The sequence below is a fragment of the Tachysurus fulvidraco genome, chromosome 23 (assembly GCF_022655615.1).
Source record: "Tachysurus fulvidraco isolate hzauxx_2018 chromosome 23, HZAU_PFXX_2.0, whole genome shotgun sequence".
In the NCBI taxonomy this organism is placed as follows: Eukaryota; Metazoa; Chordata; class Actinopteri; order Siluriformes; family Bagridae; genus Tachysurus; species Tachysurus fulvidraco.
In genome coordinates, this window is record NC_062540.1 from 1,723,186 (window position 1) to 1,737,727 (window position 14,542).

Below are 14,542 nucleotides of genomic sequence, written 5' to 3' on the forward strand. Positions count from 1 at the left end.
GTATACTAATGTTTAATAAACTTTTACTTTACCGCGATATGATACATTATCAGCACACATCATAGTAGGTAGCTACATGCTAAGGCTAAATTTTTTTCTGTGTTAATGATAAAATAACGTTATGTACTTTATCGATTACAACCTCCGTTTATACAGATTACACGGAGCCGCACGTACACGTTTTATTCGCCGCGTTTGGATGCCGATGTAGGTTCACAAAGCCATGAGCATTAACAGTAAAGCAACATCCACCATTGTTGTTGTGTTTGTGTTTGTCGCTGCTGCGCTAACGTCGCTGGGACACGTGACACGTATACAGTGACGTCACACTCGGCGCTGTGATGCTCTCTAGCCGGTGGAAAGGCAAACCGGTTCTTAGAAGGTTCGCCAGTGGAACCAACTTTGAACCAGCACCCGGTTCTTTCCGGTGGAAAAGAAGCAATAGTTGATTCTGGATCTGATTGGTTCTGGGGAATAGAAACGGTCGGAATGGTGGAACCGTGTCTGGGATCACGATGGAAATGACATTTATTTATTGACCCAAAGATTGTAATGTGTATGTAGATTTTCAACTAAAGTTGGGAAAGAATTGTGATTGGTTCCATGTGTAGATTTGTAGGTTCTAGAATGGAAATGATCCAATTGATCCTGGGGAAAGGGCTCCTTCTGGATTTAGGTACTAGAATGGACCACAGTGGTTCTGGATACTAGAACAGAAAGAATCACAGTAAAAAAAATCTTCTTGGTTCTGCCCTGTATATTGAGCAAGAACATGCACACCGACTTTGATGCTCTTCGTCACCGGTTCCCATCCACACGGCTATACCGGTTTTGACCGGTCTTGTAGGTCTGCTGCAGCGCCAGGATTCGGATCTGACGTCTTCCCAAAACAAGGCACCGTCTTTTAAAAGAATTTACTGCACTGCTATAGTGTTTATCTGAAAGGGCTTCGGTCTAATCATGAGTGTGGACAGAAGTTAGAGACCCAGATCTGATCGGTTCTCGCTCCCAAAGGTCGAAAGCCTGATACAGAACCCAGCAGGTGATGGGATGACATTCTGGTAGGTGCATGGAATGTGAAGAACCAGGGTGGAAAGGATCTAATTGGATTGGAGTTTACCAGGATGGCGAGGATTCTTGTTGGTTCTGGACCCAGGATTGGAAATGATCTGGATCCTTGGTTATTTGGTTAAATGCTTGTGGAGATGTTTGGTTTTATCAACCAGGATTGAGAGAGATGGAAGGGGACCCGGATTGTTTCCAAACCCCAAATGAAAAGGATTGTTATTGGTCTGAGGAACTGCAAAGGAAAGGTTCTGGTTGAATGTTAAGTTGTTTTTGAGAGTACGGACCTAAATAGTTTTAACACGCACACGAGGATGCGAAGGATCGTGTTGCTTTCTGGCTAAGAATGAACAAAAGTCCTGTGTGTTCAGGCGTCATGGTAGAAAAAAAATCGAATTGCTTCCAGCTACGAGGTTACAAGCCACCTGATGGGCAGTGATGGGATTCGACATGCACTTGTTCATCTTGTTCATCAAAATTTCCCTTCCCAGAGATAGCTCTCTATCACGAAGCGTCCATCACCAATCACAAGCTTCTACTTGCATCGAATTTGACCTTGCAGACGTTGCTCTCATCGGTAAAGGCTCGGTAACAAGCAGACGTTAGAATAAAGATAACCAGAAGAACAGAAACGAGCGAACGGCGGCCGACGGTGGGAGCAGAAGGAAAGAGCGAGGCTTGTTGTTCATCTAACACTCGTATTAACACACCACTCCCGCATATTATAATCCCTCGTCTCTATTAAGGACGTTTTTGTTTTTCCTCTTTAACTCGCACTTGCCGACATAATTTCAGCTAATGGCCTCTCTGCCTGTTGCCACGGCGACCTGGAGCTCGAGGACGATGTTCCTTTGTTCCACTTCAGTGTTGCTGCATCCTTCATTCACTAGAACTTTGCTTACCTCCTTCCCTTTTACATGCAACCTCCAGCTTTCTTTTACACGCTCTACCACCTCATCGTATACACACATACACACACACGCACGTTTGTTCCGGTCGCGACCGCCACGGCGTTCGACCTGAGAGGTAATCAGATCGCAGAATAAACACTTCCTGCTCAGATTAGGGCCGTCTAATCGACGTGGTGAATATGTAAATGACGTAAGGAGGTGACGTTCACCGAGCTGGGAGTTCTCCTTGCTCGTACATCCCCAAACAAACCAACCAAAGAGCTCGATGCTTTCGCATGCTTTCGGATCGGGTTTGCTCGAGGACAGGAAGTAGAAGCATTTCTGGCAGATTCCACATCGCTTTATGGCGTTTATAAGCAATTACGCGTTGATTTTGACCTCATGGCGGCTCGTTAGCGAGTCCAGTTTCGTTGTAGGACCAAAAAGCTGACGTTTTTAAACCCAGTGGAGGATTGTGGGGTTTTTTTTTTATGTCTAAAACCTGCATGTCATGTCGACACCGTACAAAATATCGATGGTGTTTAGGCGTTCTGACCTGAGCCATGTGTTTAAACAGCACACGCTTCCTCTCTTCGAGCCTCATTAGCCTGGGAGAATCTCCACTCTCACCGCTCACACAAGCTAATGAAGACCGATTGACACCGTCTGCCTCTTATCTGAATATCCTACAGCTTTAAAAATCCTAGCAGCCCCGAACACGTCGCGCTAATTGGTTAGCGTCTTAACGAATTATACCTGGTATTGATTTCGATGTGTTCTGTTATCGACCCTATAATAAGAGCACACTTGGGTTAATGCGTGTTAGAGGAAACACGATTTAGCCTTCGCTCGTTCACGTGAGTGTGGAAGGGGCGAGAGAGGCGGATTAAACAGAACAAAAATAAGAGCGAGAAACTGTTTCTCCGACATTTTTTTAATTTGTCCCAATATCACTTGTGATTTCTGTTCCTCGTCCTCTAGAGCATGTGTGCTCCATCCTGGCCTCCATGCTGAGGAACCTGAAGGGGCAGCAGAGGAGCCGCCTGCTCAGCAAGTTCACTGAGAACGACTGTGAGAAGGTAGTGTGTGTGTCTGTGTGTGTCTGACTGTCTGTGTGTGTCTGACTGTCTGTGTGTGTCTGACTGTCTGTGTGTGTCTGACTGTCTGTGTGTGTCTGACTGTCTGTGTGTGTCTGACTGTCTGTGTGTGTGTGTACTGTACTGTGTGTGTGTGTACTGTACTGTGTGTGTGTACTGTACTGTGTGTGTGTACTGTACTGTGTGTGTGTACTGTACTGTGTGTGTGTACTGTACTGTGTGTGTGTACTGTACTGTGTGTGTGTGTGTGTGTCTGACTGTGTCTGTGTGTGTGTGTGTGTGTGTGTGTGTGTGTACTGTACTGTACTGTGTGTGTGTACTGTACTGTGTGTGTGTGTGTGTGTGTACTATACTGTGTGTGTACACTGTACTGTGTGTGTGTGTGTGTGTGTGTGTGTGTACTGTACTGTGTGTGTCATGTCTCTTCTTTTTCTTTTTTCCTAAAGGTGGACAGACTGATGGAGCTACATTTTAAATACCTGGAGGCCGTTCAGCTCGCAGACAGGAGGATCGATGGAGAGAAACACGTAAGACACACACACACACACACACACACACACACACACACACACACACACTATTTAGCTCTCTAACCCTTTGCCTGACTTTGCCTATCCTGCACCGATACTTCAGGTTGGAGTGATGATGCTGTGATTCAGGAAGGTTTTATATCACTCAGGAGTGTTACCATCACACACACTCATGCACACTCACACATACACACGTCCCCACACACTCACACACACACACTCGCACACACAAACTCACACACATACGCTCACACATACACTCTCTCTCCCTCTCTCTCTCTCTCCCTCTCACACACACACACACACACACCCACTCACAAACTCACACATACACACACACAACAGGTTGTTGCGACTGTTTTATTTTGGAAATTCCATCATCAGTGTGTAAAGGTCATGGTGACCATGATGTGACTGAGACAAAGTACAGAGGAGGAAATGCAGGAAACGGCTTAAATACCATGTTTATGTTTAAAGTCTTTCTTTAAAGAGTCTCTCTCTCTCTCTCTCTCTCTCTCTCATTCTCTCATTCACATAGCTCTAATAATAATTATTCCCTGAATTTGGAGCTCAGTAGATGTTCAGTGATTAAATGCTCTGAATGTTGTGGATGTGTCCGTGACGCTGCTTTACTCTCCTCACTAACACATTACGACGTTACGGCAGCCTGCACATTTCCAGTGGAATCACTTGGCATCTTCATCATTTCCTTGTGTGTTTTATGTAATTTTGGACAGCGTGCGTCTGTAGGGAAAGTGCTGATGGATGGATTTTGGGCTCAGAGAGAGAGAGAGACAGAGAGAAGCACTGTGCCATGGCGTTTAGCAACCAGGGCATTAAACACCTTCCTTTTCCTCCTCACAGTGACTGAACCTCTTCACCTCAGGCTCCTCTCTCTCTCTCTCTCTCTGTGTGTGTGACACGTACATTTAACGTTGTTTACACTATAAATCACTTAATGCATCAGTTCTGCTACGTTATCGTTATGTCTTTTTTCCATCATGACGACTGAAATAAAAGAGATCAGAGTCTTGTGTGAGGATGTAGTATCAGGTGATGAGGACAGATACATTCTCTCAATCTGTCCAAGAACAAGGTAAAAGAACAAACAAACAAAATGGAGTTTTGGTTCGTATCTAAGGGAGCGTCTTGTTTTCAACACGGTGAGAATCAGCTAAGATCTTGGCATCAGAGTCTAAAGGAAACGTGACAGCTGGAGTTTGTGCTTGCTGTAATTGCAGCAATTGACATCGGCTTCCCTCCTGGGAATACCTACCTTTCCAGGCGGAAAGTGTGTGTGTGTGTGTGTGTGTGTGTGTGTGTGTGTGTGTGTGTGTGTGTGTGTGTGTGTGTGTGTGTGTGTGTGTGTGTGTGTGTGTGTGTGAGCTGCTGAAGCATGTCGTCACAAACGAGGCGCACGCATGCCGCCGAACGCAACAAGCCGCCGCTCAGCGCAGCAGGAAAGACAAGGTTTCAGTCTGTCTGCTTTACTTCACTAAACACATCGTGTGTCTGTGCGTGATGAAAATACGGCCACGACGTGCACGACTCCGCACCAGCGCCGAGGCTTGTGACAGGAGTTCACACTAATACAGATCCTTCTGGGGGAAAAAAAAGAATGAAATCGCAAAAAACATGCTACGCAACCAAGTCGTTAGAGGCAATTGTTTTCAATGCACCGTGACAGCAGACAAATAACATAAACACGTTAGTGCAAAGTGCTACTGATGATCAAATCTACGTGTGTGTGTGTGTGTGTGTGTGTGTGTGTATACAACACAGCAGTACAATCAGGTTTAAACTCCTAATTTACTGATTTATTCTTTATCTATAAAGTGTTTAATTAAGACGATTTAATTAAACGATTATTTATTCCTCTTAACCTACAACCGTTTAACCATTATGTGAAGAAGGACTCTGACTTTGTGAGTTCTTCTCTTTTGACGGCCCACAGGTCCATGCGAATGAGGTGTGACCGTAGAAACCACGAGGTTATAAGATAACAAGCGCCTTAATGCCAACCTGCGGTTTGAATCCAAGTGGCTGCGACAGATCGTATATTAAAGACCCACCGTTTTTTCAGAGCCTTACGGACATCCCACACTGATGCAGACTCCGTGGGTTCAGCTGCATCACTTAAGTCAGGAGAACGGCGCCGCTCTCGGTCGGTTTACTCGGCCGAGCCGTTTCGTGCATGTAGCTGATTTTGCTTTGGCCTCGAAAACCACGGCAAACTTTCTAATGGTGATGAATTTGAGTTTAGAGAGTATTGACAGTGCTCAGGTATTGACGCGTCGACTAAGTGCTTAAGATTGATGAGTGTTGGTGCCGGAGTGTGTATGAGTGATGGAGTCCCTCTGTAACATTTAAGTCCTAAACTGACTGATTTACACACTGATGCTGCTGAATGCTAAAACTCTGTACTGACTCTCTCTCTCTCTCTCTCTCTCTCTCTCTCTCTCTCTCTCTCTCTCTCTCTCTCTGTGTCTGTGTGTGTGTTTCTGTATCTGTGTGTGTGTCTGTGTGTGTGTGTCTGTGTCTGTGTCTGTGTGTGTGTGTCTGTGTGTGTGTGTGTCTGTGTGTGTGTGTGTCTGTGTGTGTGTCTGTGTGTGTGTCTCTGTGTGTGTGTGTGTGTGTCTGTGTGTGTGTGTGTGTGTCTGTGTGTGTGTGTGTGTCTCTGTGTGTGTGTGTCTCTGTGTGTCTGTGTGTGTGTCTCTGTGTGTCTGTGTGTGTGTGTCTGTGTGTGTGTGTGTCTGTGTGTGCGCGTAGGATATGGTGCTGCGGGGCGAGATCCTGGATGACTCCATGGAGGATGAGTTTTACCTGCGACGTTTAGACGCCGGTCTTTTCGTCCTACAGCTGATCTGTTACATCATGGTGGAGATCTGCAGTGCAGGAGTTCCTCAGGTACACGCACATCAGGAGAACAGGGAAAAAATACGGTTTAGGATCCGAGCACGTTTTAGACAGCGGGTTATTTATCCCTTAAAGAGAACCTTATCATATCAGCGATGACGAATGATCACGTACATGCTAAGGCATTAATATAATATACTGTGAGATCTCCTGCTGCACCTTCTGACCAATCAGAATCCAGAACTCAAGCGCACTCTGGTTAAGTCGGTCTTATTATTCAGTGCATGTCTCATTAATATTTTCACAGCTGCAGCAGAGAATACATCAAATCCTGAACCTGAGGGGCGGCTCGGTTAAGATGGTGCGGCACATCATGAGAGGTGAGCTCGTGTCGATCAGCATCCTCTTCACTCCTCAGCATCGGTGATCCTTTGATCTGTGGTCAGGGTCAGTCCTCGCTGCACGTCTCGTGTCGTCCTGGTTCACACACAAGCCTCACAGCTGGTCACGCTTCAGCATGAATCAGATATCGCGAATAATCACAGCGGTCGTGCCATTTCAAGTAATTAAGCCCCCCATTTGAGCACGTGTCCTCAGAAGCCCTGATCTTTCTGCAGCGAGCGCGCTCACACAGGCTGGTCATAAATGATTAATCACACCACAAAGCTCACATCTGGGTGTTTTGACTGTAAAATTGCCGGCAGAGAAGGCCAGCTAAATGTCCTCGCCTTTACCGGCTCATCCATGCATCTAAGAATACGAGCTGTCTCATTAGCATAAACTCCGAACACCTTTTGAAGCGAACTGCATGATTCATTAATACCCCAAAAATATATAGATGATTTTAGGAAAATTTTAAACCACAGACCATCAGTTTTCATATTCAGTCGCATGCATTATACGACTAATGAGTCTTTTTTTTTTCTCTTCATTTTTGCTCATGTATATAAACTGGACTGAACAACATGCACAGTTTCCAGACGAGTTCCTGAGTTCTTGTCACATGATTACTTGTGTTTCTTACTGTGTAAGATGGGACTGTGCCAAACTTCACATCTCTGTTATGTAACGTCCCAAATAGGGCACAGCACAAATTAATAGAACAGGGGCATAGAAGCCTTTATTATAGCCACATATACATTACAGCACAGTGGAATACTTTTCTTCACATACCCCAACTGAGGAGGTTGGGGTCAGAGTGTAGGGGCAGCTTGGGGGCCTTGCCTAAGGGCCCAGCAGTGGCAGCTTGGTTGTGCTGGGCCTTGAAGTCCGATCGTCTGATCAACAACCCAGAGCTAAGGCCAGTTACCACCGAACCAGTTGAGCCACCACTGCCCCAAAGGGCTTTCGGATGTTCCAGGTTATTATGAGCCTGGGGTCAGAGCGCAGGGTCAGCCAGCGTGCGGCGCCCCTGGAGCAGGTGAGGTTAAGGGCCTTGCTCAAGGACCCAACGTAGATGCCTCAGCAGCTCGTGGGCTTGAACCCCGACCGTCTGATTAGGAACCGAGTGCTAGAGGTCTTCACGGGTCCACTTAGATCCGAAAACCCGAGGTCCGACACGAGCGGGTTCGGGTCTAAAAGTTTCACGTGTGCCTCGGACACGGGTCGGGTCTAATAATAGCGGCATCGGGTCTCGGGTAATTTAAAATGAATGTGTTTTTACCGAACGGATCCGAGACGACCCGAACTACTGTATCTCGTGTGTGTGCATCGACTCGAGTCCTTTTCCAACCGCTCGTCTGTTTGCGAAGGCCGCTTGCGACGTGTGGCTGGCAGTAAGCTAATTTCCGTTGAAACAGACCTGTCAATCAATTTTGAATTCATGCTGTAGCAGTTACTTTAATGTAGAGTTATGCAACATTCGGGTCCAGTCGGGGTCGGGTCTATTTTTTGGGGGTTTGTCTCGGGTCGGGTCTTTTTTTAAAAAATAAATAAATAAATATGCACGTCAGGTTCGGGTAAAAAGTGATTCGGGTCTCTTCAGGTCGGGTACGTTTCTTTAGACCCGAGAAGACCTCTACCCAGCGTCTTGACCACTGGACCATCACATCCTCACAATTAGACCTTTTGGAACCAGGTTAGGACCATAAGGGTCTCAGCCCATAGGTTGTTCTGAGCCCATTTTTGAGCATTGGCTGGTTGCAGCCTGTTTCGGACCATAAGTTTTCTCTCTGCCTGTTTTGTATTATAGGTCTGAGCTTTGGACCGTAGGCTGTTCTGGGCCCTTTAGTTCTGGTTCCTGTCTGATGTTTGCAATTAGATTCACCTTAATGTTTTTTTCAGACCAGGGTCCATTCTGGGTACAGAATGCTGTGGTGTTGTGACACCTGGTACCACCAAATTCTTCACTTAAACAGTCAAATGGGAGTCATAGCTGTCGACAGTCGACATCGGATTGGACGGAACTTTTTAATCTTACCACCTCAAAGTGTATTTCACGTTTCTTCCCGTCATCCAACCCGGCAAACGAGAGAGGGAATAAAAAACAAAAACGATCCACAACCTTAAGCTCAGAATTCTAGCATTTTGTCCGTTAGCGATGGAAGCCACGACGGATTAAAACGTGTCCTTTTATATACGCCTTCATTCTCTTCGTACCTTTGATAGATTCCAGATCCTCTAATATTTTTTTAAGGTGCAATTTTCATAAAACTGTCAAGAACATTTTAATAAACGCTCTTTAGCGAATGCAAAAGGCATCTCTTTTTCCTCCCTTTCTGTCGGAGAGCAGCTTGCGTGTGGGAGGCTCGCCGTGGAATCGCTGCCACCTCTGTGATAAATTGAAATTTTCTGCTGTGGGTTTGTAGCAGCTGTGGCCTTGAGCAGGCCTGTGGAGAGAAAGCACTGCCAGGACCACACAGCACAGAGGTACCGTAGAGCAGCGGTACTGCTGGCACTTTGCCCTCACTGTCGAGTTAAGAGTAGCAGCAGGGTGCATTTATAGTCGACGGTATACTTCAACCAAACGTGCTAACCGTGAAAGGAAGTCATTAAAGGACAATTAGTGTTGCTCTGATTTGGCTAAAAGGAAACGGGGTCATCGTGGAGTTTCTTATTTGTACGTATTCGTTCGTCAGACGTTTTTAACCCGAAGTGACGCTCGAGCAGGCGGAACACAATGCAAGCACATAACCAAGTAATTAAGGGTTAAGAGCCTTTGCTGAAGGTTCACAGATTTTCTGTCTGTCTTAAGACCGATTTCTGATCATTAGCACACAAAAAAAAAACAACCCAAAGCCACAGGTTCTGGTAAATGTGTGAAGGAATGCGTCAAAGCAACTGGTCTAACTGGTTTAACCCACATTTCAGTTATAAATACAAAAACCTCTTTGGTCTGGAGTACTGAAAACTCTCCCAAGGATGCATTTCCTTTGGGCACTTAAGGGTTAAGATACACTCTTAAAGGTTCTTCAGTTGTCCTTATGGGAAGGTCTCAAAGGGTCTATGTAGCAGTATGTCCATCGTATGTCTCAATGTAGCAGTATGTCCTAAGGGTTTAAATGCAATACATTTTCAGACGCTAATGACCCCTTAATTGACCAATAAAACCTAAAGAACTCTTGAAGAAACCTTTATATTTCTTTCTTGATGGTGCTTCTGGTTCTCCAGTTGACATCCCATGCACAGATTCCACTGTCCATGGGTCCTTATTCCATTTACAGATTCATAGCAAGGTTCCATTTGATGGTCATATCATCGGTTCAGTTCAGCTGTTCCCTACTATACAAAGGCTCCATACCAAATGTGCATTTGATGGGTCCAGTGGAAATCTTCCACAGATTCACACCAATGCCTCTTTTCCACCGGAAAGAACCGGGTGCTGGTTCAGAGCTAGCGCTGGTGCTGGTTTAAAGTTGGTTCCACTGGCGAACCTTCTAAGAACCGGTTTGCCTTTCCACCGGGTAGAGAGCATCACAGCGCCGAGTGTGACGTCACTGTATACGTGTCACGTGTCCCAGCGACGTTAGCGCAGCAGCGGCAAACACAACAACAATGGTGGATGTTGCTTTACTGTTAATGCTCATGGCTTTGTGAACCTACATCGGCATCCAAACGCGGCGAATAAAACGTGTACGTGCGGCTCCGTGTAATCTGTATAAACGGAGGTTGTAATCGATAAAGTACATAACGTTATTTTATCATTAACACAGAAAAAAATTTAGCCTTAGCATGTAGCTACCTACTATCATGTGTGCTGATAATGTATCATATCGCGGTAAAGTAAAAGTTTATTAAACATTAGTATACTTTAAGGTACATTATCAAATGCGCTAACTGTAGCCCCGCCCCCAGCTCCTGACGCAAGCGGTTCTTAAGTCTAGACCAGCGACGTTTTGGTGCTACTTAAGAACCACTTTTCCTGGTTCGGAGCCGGTGCTTTGGCGGTCGAAACAGAAAGAACTGGTTCAAAATTAGGCTCTGGCTCCGAACCAGCACTCGAACTGCCTCGGCGGAAAAGGGGCAATAGGGTCCTTTTGACGGTTCTCCACAAGGTCCCATTTGATGGGTCCATACTGAGGACACCGAGGCACTTTTTGTTTGTTCCTCTGTTATGAGTGCTGATTGCAGGCGCACTATTCCTCTGGTCAGCATGCTGTCAGTGTGATTGGGTTTTTCTTTTTCTTTTTTTCTTCTTCTTCTTTTCTTCTTCTTCTTCTGCGCAGGCAGGATTTCATCAAGCAGCATGTCGTGGGTCAAGTGCGCAGCCCCAGCCACTGACCCATCAAATACACCCGCTGATTTATTTTTTTCCTTTCTTTCTCCTTTTGTTCCATCGTCTGCTGGCTCTGGCTCGGATCCTGTTCACACGCCGCTCAATCCCTGAGCTTCTCTTCTACCAAGTGTTTTAGAAGTCTGAGCTTTGTTAACGTACAGTTGCGCTCAAGGTCGCAAATCTCGGGAGAATTTGCAAGACGTCTACCTTCTAAAAAAAACAAAAAAAAAAACAAGAAGTCAAAACAAAGAAAATAAGTTCACAAGCTTGTACACCTTTAGTTCTTAACATGGTGTTTTGCCCCCATTAGCATCAATATTAGTATGCAGTCTTTTGTAATAATTGTGCATGAGCTCAGTAATTCTCAGGCCGTAGAGCTGCCCATTCTTCTTGGCAAAATGCCTCCAGTTCCTGTAAGTTTTTTTTTTTTGGTTGTCTTGCACAAACTACTACATTTGAGATCTTCCTAAAGTGGCTCAATGATCTTGAGGTCAGGAGACTGTGACGTCCTCCAGAACCTTCATTTCACTTTTCCTGCTTTATCCGTCGGAGGTTCGACCTTGCCTCGTGCTTTGTCGGAACATCCGAGATCGTCTGATGCAGCTTTCGTGTTGTAGAATGCAAAGGATTTTCTGCATTCTACCGGCGCTCACACGGTCCCCAAACCATCAGAGATCCACCACCATGCTTTACAGTGAGCCTTGTTGATTCCTCTACAGTCATAGCTTATGGTTGTGAGTTATAAAGTTCAGTTGTGGTCTCATCACTCCATCTGCTCCAGAAGCTGTGAGGCTTGTCTATGTTCTGAAGAAGGGTCTTATTGTGGCACGGACACGGTAACGACTTTCTCCTGACGACTCGATCATCCAGGTCATTTGTGTTCAAGTCCCTCCTTATTGTGCTCCTTGAAACAACAACAGCCCTTACACCAGAGCAGCCTGTATTTTAAGTTGTTTGTGGGGTTTTCTTTGCGTCCTGAACAATTCTTCTTTGGTGAAATCTTTCTCGGTCTACCTGAGCGTGGCTTAGAACTGACTGGCACTTTCAAGTGTTGAGATCTTTTTCTATCCTTTTCCTGCTTTATAAAGATCCTTTACCTTATTACGCAGGTCCATCGGCAGTTCTTTCGTCTTCCCCATGGTGCAGTATCCAGCCAAGTCTGTGCATCACCTCATGAGCGGAGACACTCACTGACTATTTACGTACAGACACTAATTACAATCACAGTGAGTCACGGGTGTGGAAACGTCCCTTTATCAGCCGGTTAAACCCTCTGTGTGTCGACCTGCGTGTTTATAACGAGGCCAAACATTCAAGCGTGTGTAAACTTTTGCTCAGGTTGTTTGTGTTTTCAGTCATTAGGGTTTAAAAAGGATTCCGACAACTACGTGATAATTATCGACTTCACCCGACCACGATCCGTAAATTAGTGTAAAATTCTTTCGCATCATCAGTCGTATTTTCCAAATAAATGTCAACGTTTACCAATTTCTCTGTGTATTGTTCTGAGCACAACTTTACACATATAGATGTTTGTATGTTAACTCTAAATTAAAATGCAAGCGAGCTGAGATCGTTTGGAGTCTTTAGAGCTTTATAAAACCAGCCAGCGCTTATTACAACAAATTTATTGTTAATCAAGTCATCAGTCCTGTTGTACTTCCTCTGTGTAATCAAATGTGTAACTAGGACAAAAGAGGAATCGCACCAAGCCGTTGCTGCAGAGATTAGGAATTTAATTAGCTTGTGGCGAGGCAAAAGTCGCCGGTCTTTTCGGCTCATCTTCGTACAGATTCACAGCAGGAGGTTCGCTGCCTGGCTCGGGCTTCCTGCATCAATGAGCGAGCTCGCCCTTGATAAGAGTTTCACGTACACTGACATTCGGCTGTTCCTCACCGTGATCTGCCTGTGTAATTGTGTCTGTGTGTGTCAGAGAGAGAGAGAGAGAGAGAGAGAGAGAGAGAGAGAGAGAGAGAATATGGGATATGTAAGTTTGCAGTACCTCTTAGCTCAAGCAGGGATTATCCTCCTCACCGCTATTTATGCCGTATGCAAATAGCTTCTGATTCAAGTCTGTGTTTTGTGTTGGTGAGAGAGAGACCGACAGAGAGAGAGAGAGAGACCGACAGAGAGAGAGAGAGACCGACAGAGAGAGAGAGAGAGACCGACAGAGAGAGAGAGAGAGACCGACAGAGAGAGAGAGAGAGACCGACAGAGAGAGAGAGAGACCGACAGAGAGAGAGAGAGACCGACAGAGAGAGAGAGAGAGACCGACAGAGAGAGAGAGTCTCATGCTCTTTAGCATGCCTGACTTTTTTCTTTTTAACTGTTACTTCTTTTTTTAAGCAGGTTTGAAGCTAGTTGTGGTTGTGCTAAGATAATAATTTGTGTGTGTGTGTGTGTGTGTGTGTGTGTGTGTGTGTGTGTGTGTGTGTGTGTGTGTGGAGGGGTAGGGGTGTGTGTGTGTGTGTGGGTTGGGGGGTGTGTGTGTGTGGAGTTGGGTGGGTGTGTGGTGTTGGAGGGGGGTGTGGTGTGTGTGGAGGGGGGTGTGTGTGGGGTGTGGGGGGGTGGTGTGGGTGGGGGGGGGGGGGGGTGTGGGTGGGGGGGGGGGTGGTGTGTGTGTGGGGGGGGGTGTGTGTGGGGGGGTGGGTGTGGGGGGGGGTGGGTGTGTGTGTGTGGGGGGGGGGGGGTGTGGGGGGGGGTGGGGGTGTGGGGAGGGGGGTGTGTGGAGGGTGGGGGTGGGGGTGGAGGGTGGTGGTGTGGAGGGGTGTGGTGTGGGGTGTGTGGAGGGGTGTGGGTGTGGGTGTGGAGGGGGTGTGTGTGTGGGTGGTGGAGGGGTGTGTGTGTGTGTGGAGGGGGTGTGTGTGGTGTGGGGGGGTGTGTGTGGTGGGAGGGGGTGTGTGGAGGGTGTGTGGTGTGGTGGGGGGGGGTGTGGTGGGGGGGTGGGTGTGTGTGTGGAGGGGGTGTGTGGGGGGGGTGTGGGGGTGGGGGGGGGGTGTGTGTGGTGGGGTGGGGGGGTGTGTGTGTGTGTGGAGTTGGGGGTGTGTGTGTGTGTGGAGTTGGGGGTGTGTGGGGAGGGGGTGGTGTGTGTGGTGGAGGGGGGGTGTGTGTGGGGAGGGGGTGTGGGTGTGTGGAGGGGTGTGTGTGGGTGGGAGGGGTGTGTGGGTGTGTGGTGTGGTGTGTGGAGGGGTGGGTGTGTGGTGGAGGGGGGTGTGGGTGGGGAGGGGGGTGGGTGGTGGGTGGGAGGGGTGTGTGTGTGTGTGGAGTTGGGGTGTGGTGGTGGAGGGGCGGTGTGTTGTGAGTGGAGGGGCGGATGTGTGGTGTGGAGGGGTGTGTGTGTGTGGAGGGGGGTGTGTGTGGAGGGGTGTGTGTGTGTGTGGAGGGGTGTGT

The 14,542-nt window shown here is 47.0% G+C and overlaps 1 protein-coding gene across 1 annotated transcript in view; it reads left to right on the forward strand.

Annotated features, from left to right (window-relative positions):
• Nucleotides 1-14,542, forward strand: part of ctnnbl1 (catenin, beta like 1) — a 31,004-nt gene that overhangs the window by 14,682 nt on the left and 1,780 nt on the right. Inside the window, exons 12-15 of the mRNA XM_027165689.2 lie at nt 2,937-3,034; nt 3,499-3,579; nt 6,352-6,489; nt 6,746-6,818. Of these exons, the coding sequence (XP_027021490.1) occupies nt 2,937-3,034; nt 3,499-3,579; nt 6,352-6,489; nt 6,746-6,818 (390 nt within the window). The remainder of the gene's footprint in view (nt 1-2,936; nt 3,035-3,498; nt 3,580-6,351; nt 6,490-6,745; nt 6,819-14,542) is intronic.